We start from the raw sequence: 10,733 nt of genomic DNA, 5'->3' as shown, positions 1-10,733 counted from the left end.
AATAACTTTAAATGGACAGAATTGAGCTTTGAAAAAGGATGGACGAATCTGGAAAATTACTTTAGAAAGGAAACTCTAATTGAAAACTTGAGCAGAGTAATGACTTAAAAACACTAATTTGATTTGAGAAACTCAAAAAAAGGCTTTAGAACTTGAATTGAAGCTAAAGGAAGCTAAACGAGGGATTGAAACCAAGAAAAACAAAGAATGAAAGAAAGAACTTTGAAGAACTTTAAGAACTAGGAACTTAAAACTAAGAACTAGAACATTGAAAGGGACCTTTAGAGAGGGGTTTTGTGTTGTGATTGAGTGTGATTTTAATGAAGGGGAGGGGGTCTATATATAGTATTTTGGAGTGGCATTTTGGTAATTATTCAGTGGCGTTTTGGTAATTATTCACCAACTAACACAATTACCTCCATGCCACATCACCCCACTACCTCAACTTCTACTAACTACCATCAACTTCCATTGACTGCTTCCAACTGTTGCCGGAAGAGGCGATACGCCCCGCGTATCGTTGGTTACGCCCTGCGTATTGGAGGTCCTGAAGCTTGTGCGTTTCGTTGATGGTATCTGCGCGTGGCGCCTCTGGTGTTACGTCCCGCGTAGGAAAGTACGCGCTGCGTATAGAAGGACGCCCCGCGTGTTTGTGCTCCTGTACTTGGAACGCCTTGTTGATGCGCTTTACGCGTGGCGTATAGGAAGACACGCCCCGCGTAAAGCAGTCTCTGAAGCGGAACGTTTTCGGGTGTGTGGAATACGCCCCGCGTGTGAAAATACACGCCCGCGTATTTGAGGTGAGCTTACGAATTGTTTTTCTGATTTTTATTTATTATTATTATTTCCTAAAAAAAATATAAACTATATCCTAAATTTAACAACAAGCATTATATATATATATAAAATAAATTTTATTTATTTTGGGCAACATAGGATAAATAGAAAATCATGGGTAATTATAGTGCAGCCGATTCAGATATGCAATTTGTTGGTCCAAAATTTGAATTCTTTCCAATCATATGTCTAACAAATTCGTCGTAAAGCTCATTTAACTTTACGAATATCCCATAATCCACTAACTGAGCTAGTTTCATAGACATGATTTAGTTCTTTTCATCAATGTTATAAAAAAGTAATAAAAAAAATATAATATTTTTTTATTTACTTAATTCAACCGCTTTAAAATTTCATATGAAATGACAATTATATTATATATAGAAATAAATTTATTGCAATGTGGTTATAGTATCATTTTATTGAAATTGAATCAAGTTTACATGATGATGATGTCTCTTTATAGACAAATTAAATTTAGTGAGCTAGTGATGTATCACACTATTTTTAACAAACTCTTTTCAAAGAATAAGATATTGGGAAATTCTACATATGCTAAAACCAGAATTGTTTACACAAACCCTTTCAAACAACAACAACAACAAAGCCTTAGTCCCGAGATGATTCGGGGTCGGCTAACATGAACCATCATATAAAACCGTGAAAATCTTTTATTACAAATTTACAATAGACACAGAAGAAGATTTGTTTTATAAAAAGAAAATATCTATGAAATGGTCATGGTCAATTTAACCTTTCTTCACCTTTGGACTTGACACTTAGAATTAATTTACCTTTGCTTTAGGTACAATTTAACTCTTACATGTGTCATTTGAAGTCGATTTAAGTGATTTAAAAAAAAAAAAAAACTAATTTGACCCGAATGCCAAATTAAAGGATAGATTTTTTTGCTTTAAGACGATAAGTCAGTAGAAAATTTTAACTTAGTCAATACAAATGGACTTTTAAAACTCTACTTCATTCCTTCTTACCATTTTGAAAATGATATTCACATACCACTTTTTCTTATTTTTCGATGTAGCCAAATATTAGAAAATATTTTATTTTCCAATACAAAAATTTTCCTTACTCAATATTTTCCAACAAACAAACGGAAACCAAATTAATTGTGTACCCCATGCTAAACCATCAAGCAACATTGACTAGAGCTGCAATACTGACTCTTCATTTTGACTGCCATACCATTGTCGACACATCAAGGACACTGGTATGAAATCAGTGTCAGACATGGTTGAAGAAGATAGGATACGGGGTTTTTTTAAGAGCAGTTATGCGCGTCCTGTAAGTTTGAAGAATTTGAAGCATTGTACCTTGGGAATAGAAAACAAAAAGTAAATCTCTTTAATTCTGTAACTCCTTCCCTTCCTTCCTAAACCCTAATTGCTCCATCAGTATAAAATCTTCACCAAAAAAACAAAAATATACTGGAGCAAGTCTCTTTGGAATATATATATATATATACATATTTTTTTAATTCTTATATCCCCGTACATGTGTCCAAATTTAGGTCGGTATCCCCACATCCAAAATTTTCAAGCTTGTGGTATTGGATACTCGGATCTGTACCAGTATCGGATACGAGTTCCCAAGTCCATGTAACATAGGACTAGAGTGTAAAGAGCTTCTAATCCTTTAAACTATATTTCGAATTTAAGCGCAGCAAGCTTCAATTCAATAGAAGGCAACTTAAAACATGGAGGCAGGCTTGCTTGACCCTAGCCCTAGCTTCTCTTTCTGAAACAAGAGAACGGACCGACTCTAACTAATCACTCCTAAAAGCATGAAGGGTAAAGGCAAACCTCGTCCTTCATTTTACCTTTCGAAGAAAGATGGACGACCCAATGGCTGCCGAAAGCCTCAGAGGCCAAAGGACACAGACCGACAAGCGTTATCATCAGGGGAGGTAAGAATCTCTTTAGACTCTTGGTTGGTACCGGGGAGCAATTTCACATTTCATTTAGGTCGTAATTGTGAGAGGATATAGCTGGTTTTCCGCGAAATCTATTTCAGTAGAGCGTATGATGTCGATGGCCCGAGGTAGAGCACTCAATGGGCTAGGGTGGCCCCATTTCGCCTTACCAACCCCAGGGAAACTCCGAATACGATTGAGATAAGTAAGGGAGAGAAGAACTGGGCCGAGCTCCCTACTTAACTAAAAAGCAATGGGGAATATGTCTCTAATCAATCAAACCAATTAAGTGAATCTATCTATCTACCCAAAAAACATGAATATAAATAAACCAACAAGTTACCGTAAAAATACACAGAGTAGCAAAGAGGGTAAAAAAATGCAAAAACTGATTTAACATAAACAAATGCAGTTGCAGAAAAACAGATGTAGAGCTCCCTAACCTTGTATTTACAATGGAACTAAACTCTCTGCCCGAAGATTCATATTTAGAAACAACAAACAAGTGCAAAAGGCATAACATAACATACCAACCATTTTCATGCCAAAACTCTGCACTTCAGGGCTTCTCATCTGCTACTAAATTAAATTTAACTGCTTCCTTCATCACCTACCCGTCTTCTTGTGCTGAATCAAAATAAACAACACCGTTTTATATGAATTTGTTACACAACCAGGTAGCCTATAGGCCTTGGCTTGCATCCATACATACAGAAAAGGATGTAGAAAGACTTACTGCTTAAAATAAAGCCCTGAAACAAACTCTGTGCTCTCTCTACTTGATCTGGAGTACCCGATATTTGAATAGTCTTTTCCGTCACTTCTGGTCTATCTTCAACAAGGGTTACATTGGCTCCAGACAACTGTCTCGTAAAAGTGACTCATGCATGAGTTAATAGATACAAAAACTTAAAAGAAAGTAGTTGCTAAAAGGAATTTAGACTCACCTCGCTAATTTGTGCAAGCTTGTTCTTTGATTTTGTTACAAGCTTGGGAACTGCATGCTCTGGTATGACAATTTCAAGTATACTCCTCGTGACAAGTGGTACGGAGATTCTAACAAAGAGAAGAAGATGATCATTGTTACATAAAGGTGAAATGAATACTAATTCACAGCACAGAAACATTTATATCATAAAGAAAGAGCACATTGCTCCATTCAATAAAATAAAAGTTGCCTCAGCTACCTATTTATTGGAGGGGCAACATCTTCACGGCGTTCACTGTCGTTCTGCTTCACTTTTTCAGTGCTAATTCCTCCAGCATCCTACAAGATGAAATTTTCTTGTTTTAAAAAAAAAATGTAAAATAGAATTAGGCACTTATTCGGAAAAAAGAGGCAACAGGAATCTAAGAAACGGGCCATTTTAGAGCAAATGCACTTCCTACGACCAGCGAATATATCAAGGAAACCTTTCTCAATCTGAAAAGTGTAGAGAACAAGTTCATTTTCCCAATAATCTCATTTCAGACCTTGTTGCTTCATAGGCTCCAAGCAGTTCAACTTGCAAAGAACCATGAAGACAGTTCTGATACCATTGAGCTAAACCTCGTTGATGTCTAGTTCCAACATTCTCAAAAGCAGAAACAATGAACTTAAAAATAGATAGTATGGTGAAGTCAAGAAGCTAGCAGAGAACCATTGAACCCAAAAGCTTAAGCTGATGGGAAGTAAGGTTCTAACAATATTTTTTATTATCTCTCTAACTGGGAAAAAATGAAATGGAGGGAGAATCGCCTGAAAAAATGTAAAAACCTTTGCTGGTGGTGCGGCTGCTGCAGACTGCATAGTTTGATATGTTGCAATAGGAGGTTCACCACCACCAAGACCATCTCGAGCTGGGGTCACGTTTTTTGGAGAAGCAGACTCCAATCGCATAGCATTACCGGGTGCAGAAATAGGTGCTGGTGTATCCTTTTGGAAATATTCTTTGTACAAGTAACTCCTCAGTCTTGATGTCACTTCAACCAGAGCATCTCGAGCTGCCGTAATTTCCCCTTCAATCTGGAGAATATATCAATGACATTCAGAAATGGTGAAGAGTAACAGATCCTCTTGATATGGCTCTTGTTGAGCCTAAATGGATGTCAACAATGTTCCATTTTCAGTCACAAAGATGTCAACAGTAAATACCAGTTGTGGATACAGGTACGTATTGCCAATATGAGAAGAAATAAACATATATATGTGAAGGGTTCTCCAGGATAGTTCACTTCAAGCACTACTTAGGTGCTAAAAAGGTCCAGCTAGTTAATTTGTTCATGAGTAACCAAGGTCCACATGATACTTTAGTCGACCTTAACTTACCTTGCCAACAAAATCGTGGAATTCTTCTCTTAGATGACACCAAACATCAGTCATCTAACAAATTGTGGCTTTTTATAGGCATTTATTCAGTATTCATCATGTCAAGTGGCATACCTGTACAAGTTCATCCCCTCCTGATACACAAGAAGGAATTCTTTCTCTAGGCAAAATTTGTATTTTTGCACCAGATAATCTCTCCATCTCAGATAACGATCCATCTCTTCCCTCTAGACATCCGATTTCACTAGAAGAGACAACTAGTTTCGTTTTTATGAAATTGTCCTTATCTGGAACAAGATCAACAATACGAGATTGAATATGCAACAAAGCCTCTTGAGCAGGAAATAGCTCATCATCAGGACCCTGCAGGCAGAAGCAAAAAAATCAAGTTCTTAGGTCCTCCAAAAAGCAAAATAAGGTGGAAGAAGGCTAATGAGACACTATAAATACAATAGCGAATATGCAAATTACATACATAATAATAAAACAAATTTCAACTCAATTTTGAAAAGATCAAAACAACTTGTAAGCTACATTATGAGCTGCTCAGTTTACAGATGCATAAGCTGATATAAATGGACCACTATACTTAATCTTGACTACTTACACAACCATCACTAAATAAAGATAAAGTTTTAATCTTGACTACTTACAGTACCATCACCAAATAAAGATAAAGTTACAGTAATTACCTCCTCAGATGAAATTATAATAATCTGCTCATCTGACCCAGACACAGGATCAGAAACCTTTACATCCACTCCAATTTCATTCTGAAGCAAATCTACTATGCCTTCTACTTCTCCTACGACTCTATTCATCTTTTCAGTAGGGCAAAGCATTCTGAACACAAGGTCCTCACCATAATAGGGTTGAGCACTGTCTGTCATGGGAGCCCCAGCTTCAAATGTATAACCAGACTTCCGGGAGGAATAGTTATTATTGTTTCTATAATTATTAGAAGATATTCGCGATCCAAACGAAGGTCCATCTACTGATGATCGACGACCTGGATTACTCATGTGAGGAATATAATCATCATCAGGAAAAAACCTTTCTGGTGAGTGTATCCGCCCATGGAAATTTCCTTGATTAGTTCGGTCACGATGCTGACTCTCCCTCAAGCGTGATGAAATAATTGATATTGCATTTTTCACTCCATTGATATCACCTACAACCTGCAAAATTAGTGAAATCTCAGTATGATCAATTTCACATGACATCATTCTTCTCTATTTATCTGCTAAAACAAGAGATCAATACGCATTGCATCCCCAAATGTCAAAGTAAACAAGCTCAGGTGCCCCAAGACAGAAAGAAGATGTTCAAGAGATATAACTAGTCTCATAATTATGAGAATTCACAAGTAAAAAATGCTCAATTCTCCAAGACAGATCAACTGAAAGTTGAATCTCCAGTAAAGGAAATAGAACAACCCATTAGAGATATCATTATGAGCATATCAAATCAATGAATGGTCTGGGAAGTTGCTATCGCTTAAGTATCAACTAAAGGATCCAAAAACAATCAGGAAATTAGATCCCATGATTCATTTGAGTTCAAGTTAGTCATCATCTGATTAAATCAATGTAGCAGCAAGTCACTGGAAAATGGTCCGTTTAACCAGAATCTGATGAAATTGTTAAGGAAAAAGTCCGGCAACAGTAATAGTAAGGTGAAGGTCAAGAAAACCTGAACAATCTCCTCAGACATGGAAACGCAGCGAGGCAAAGTAACATCTCTAGGCAAAATCCTAATCTGAGTCTTTGTCTCAATCCTCATTTGCTCAATTATCTTCCCTCCTTTCCCCAACAAACAACCTACATGCATTCTCGACACAACTAACCTAGTCGCCACTCTATTTCCTCTACCACCACCACCACCATATTCATCCTCTTCATTCCCATACCCGCCGCCATTCATCCCAAACTGCGCATCACTTTCCATAATCCTATCGTGTATCAAGAAAAGCGCCTCCTGCGCCGGAGAAAACGCAGGCATTCTCCCGTCGGGGTCTCGCCGTCGAGTATCGGAAATCTCGATGATTCGTTCCTCATCACCAGGAATAAGCTCGTGCACGTTGATCCAGGCACCAGTGTGTTGTCTAATAGACTTGATTATACTCCCGGACTTCCCGATTACTCCACCGGCTTTCAAATCGTGACAGAGAATGCGGTAACTGGTGGTTATCATCAAGGAAGAGGAAGAGTCCTGTTGGGGCTTAGATTGGCGGTTGTTGACGGCGTTGTTACCGCGGTTGTGGCGGTGGTTATTAGGAGTGTAGTGATGATTATTGCTGTTGTTGTTATTGTACCTTGGTTTAGTCCTACCACCACCTCCTCCACCTCCTCCCATGTTCTGGTTATCATAGTCCTGATGGTCATAGTAGTAGTTCCGTTTAGATCTAGATCTGTCCATCTAATCAGGATTTAAGTTCTCGGAATTGCTGATAAGTGATGATTTCCTTCAAATTGTTACAGAAACTGAAAATGCTCAAGGTTTTCTCTGGGGATTCAAAGCATTTTGCAATTGAGCAACGCCGGATGAAGATGATGATGAAGAAGATGAAGAAAGTCTCTGGAGAGTCTTGTAGAGAGAAGTGAAGGGAAGTACTGAGTAGTATCAGTAGTGATAGATTAATATATGGAAGGGAAGAAGGGGAGGAACCACTTCCACTGCTTCTTTTTCTCTGCTTCCATTGGAAGATGAACTCCACATACCTAAACGATGCCGTTTTTTTGTTTCCTGCTGTCGGGGTTTCCTTTACTGCCCTTTGGTCAAACTGGCACTGGCTTCCAATTTTCGAGAAGGGCCGGTTTGGTTGGACCGCGTATTTTTCCTTTCCTTTCCTGTCCAGAATTATTAACACAAGTGAATTTTAAAATAGGAATATATAAAAAAAATTGAATTGCAGTTACCGGCCATGTTTGATAAATAGCTAACAGCTACAATTTTTTTTGGTAAAATTTAATTGATTGATAAATTTGTTTGGTAAAATTTAACTGATTGATAATAGCTGTTTGTGTAAAATGATAACTGGTGATGAATTTTTGATCGGATTCCTTCTCTGCGGGGGGCGTCGTTGGGTTCGACGGGGGAAGCTCCGATGCCAAAGTCAGTAATGGAATATAGAATAAACTATATTGACAAAGTAGGGTTTGAAAGAATGAATGTGTGTACCTCAATAGCTTGTGGTGCAAGCTATTTATAGTCATGGGATCATAACTTCCAGTAACCCGAAAGTCTCCATTAATGCCCCATTAATGGTGGTTACGGATCTCCCTTAAATGTGGCCGTTAGCTCATTAACGTTTCATTAATTGCCTTTATTGGGGATCGGCCCTACCGCTCGGCGGGCGGATCGAGGCGTGATGGCAGGTCTCACGTAGGTTTGACTATGGATAACGTGTGGCGGAATCTAGGAGATCTGCCACTGAGGTGACTTGCTTAATACGCCATTGCTTCCCTGGTGTTCCCAATACGCTGCCGTTTTGGTAAATATCCTCTTTGATCCCGTGGAGAATTTCTCGATGTTATCAGAAGCCCCCCCTTAGTTTCGTTAAAGTCCTTTAGGGCTTTTGAGCTTCCTCGCACGCCATCATGATGAACCACATTTATGGTCACTCTGTTCCAGGCCATTCATCGAACAACAGATGTCATAGGCGCGCTGCTCGAGGTAAGAGGGGATACTTTCTTCAACCTCTCTCTTCTCTCTCCGATTCATTTGCGTCTTCCTCTCTCAATCTGATTCGAGTTTTTCCAGAGCTTTTTCCGACGTCAAGAATTTTTCAAAGCCCCCAACTTTCATGTAAGTGAATCTTTTCACCTTGTTTTCTGGATGTTTATGAGTTCTTCCTCTGAGTCTACCATCGAACTCTTTAATTTGACCACTTCCTCTGAAACTGTAATTAGTTGGACCACTTCTTCCGAGAGTTCTAATTCTTCTGAAAGTACTGCTAGTTGTGATCTAACCGAGTTGTGCAACTCGGTAAGTAGAAATGGAGGCTTCTCCTTCGACCCCGTTTAGAAAAAAGTTGCCTAGGGCGGAGTCTACTTCGTCCCGTATGAGCGCTTTAGATCTAGCCAATTTGGCGGATCGTTATCCTTAGATCAAGGATTACGAGATTGAGTTGTCGGCTGCTTATCAGCGACCCGCCTGTCCGCCCATTGGGTACTTGTCTGTATATAGCTGTCATGTGGAGAGGGGATTCCGTCTTCCCCTTCCTAAAATGATGACGGATATCCTGGAGTACTTTGGGATCACTGTCTGCCAGCTACACCCAAATGGCTGGTTAGATTTGGCCCTAGATTGTTATTTAGCTTCGAACCTAGGGGTAGTCTGTAACCCTCGAGTCTTCCGATATCTTCACAAACCCACAAAGCGAAAGTCCGAGTCTTTTTATACCTTTGCTAAATTCAAAACTTATTCGCCCTTCTGCGGTAAGATGTCGAATGTCCATCTCTGGGACGAAAGATTTTTCTTTGTTAAGATAAAAGAGGACAAACCTCTGGGATTTCCGTCGGTTTGGAATGCCAAACCTCTGCACATGGCTGGAGACTTACGTATACTGACGGACAGCGATGAGAAAGTGGCGGATCTCATGAAAAGCATCAAGGTAGATGCTTGGACATACGCTGACGCTTTGGAATTCATGATGAATGACATTCCACTGATCCGCCGCGATGGGGACAGGATTACTTACGTGAAGTTTACACAACTAGATGGAGGTAACCTTGTTTCATCCTTGAACTTTGATTATTTTATTGTTCCCTTGTCAGGGGTTTGTCGGAGGCCAGTCGCGCCCTTGTAGAGATGCGTAAGAAGCAAAAGGAGCTGGAGGCCCAAAAGGATACGCAGGTGGTGGATCCCCAAAAGAGTGCTGGAAAACGTCCCGCTGAAGAAGTCGCGGATCTTCCCCCATAGAAGAAGAAGAGATCCACAACTTCTGGTGGAGGAAAGTTACTGGTGGATGCCATGAGAGCTGAAAAGCCTATAATGGAGAAAGAGCAGGTATGTTCACCTCACCGTCTTTCCTTTCCCTGCCATGGATCTTAATTTTGGCCTTTTAATTCTTGTACAGATGGTGAAGCCTGACTTAGGAGGATACTGGCTTGCCAAGTATGGCGATAAGGGGTCGGTGAGAAACGAGTCCATTATCAACGATCTTGATGAGGCCCTCAGTCAGCTTGGTGAAGTACAAGTGAACCAGGACAAGTTCTCCGGGTCGGCCCATGCCAAGATGGGTAAAAGGGATCTCCTGCTGGTAAGTCTTCCTTTTTATATTTTTGGATGAAAGAGTGATCTTTCTTAAGGAGATTTTCGTCGTTTTTTTTACAAACTCCTTTATTTTGATAGGCTTATACGCATATGCGTGCTATGGAGGCGGATCTACTCCAAGGGGTGGCGGACAAGGCGACCATAAAAAGGCTTGAGAAAGAGGTCGTCGTTGCCAACGCGAACGCTGCTTCCGCCGTTGCTCTTAATGAGAGTAAGGATGCTGAGATCCGCAGCCTGAAGGAGAAGATAGATGCGGATACTGAGGATCACAAGGCTGCCTTATCGAATACGGAGATCCTGGCAGGGGAACGAGCTTACTATTATGGCGAATGGATCATGGCATATGTTAGGCTCGCCTATCCCGAGATTGACTTTGTGGAC

The 10,733-nt window shown here is 39.8% G+C and overlaps 1 protein-coding gene across 1 annotated transcript; it reads right to left on the bottom strand.

The window, feature by feature from the left end:
• Positions 1-3,132: 3,132 nt before the first annotated feature.
• On the bottom strand, positions 3,133-7,800 carry LOC136232844 (RNA-binding KH domain-containing protein RCF3). Its single transcript, XM_066022286.1, has 8 exons — positions 6,768-7,800; positions 5,768-6,253; positions 5,190-5,438; positions 4,524-4,772; positions 3,955-4,034; positions 3,715-3,823; positions 3,504-3,630; positions 3,133-3,394 (listed from the first exon to the last, which is right to left on the bottom strand). Exons 1-8 carry the CDS (start codon positions 7,491-7,493, stop codon positions 3,378-3,380), a joined length of 2,043 nt encoding a protein of 680 aa, XP_065878358.1. The 5' UTR covers positions 7,494-7,800; the 3' UTR covers positions 3,133-3,377.
• Between the last annotated feature and the right edge of the window lie 2,933 nt (positions 7,801-10,733).

Source organism: Euphorbia lathyris, chromosome 6 (genome assembly GCF_963576675.1).
Source record: "Euphorbia lathyris chromosome 6, ddEupLath1.1, whole genome shotgun sequence".
NCBI classification, from domain to species: domain Eukaryota; kingdom Viridiplantae; phylum Streptophyta; class Magnoliopsida; order Malpighiales; family Euphorbiaceae; genus Euphorbia; species Euphorbia lathyris.
The sequence above is the reverse complement of the archived record's forward strand: the minus strand, read 5'-3'. Positions and strand labels throughout refer to the sequence as shown.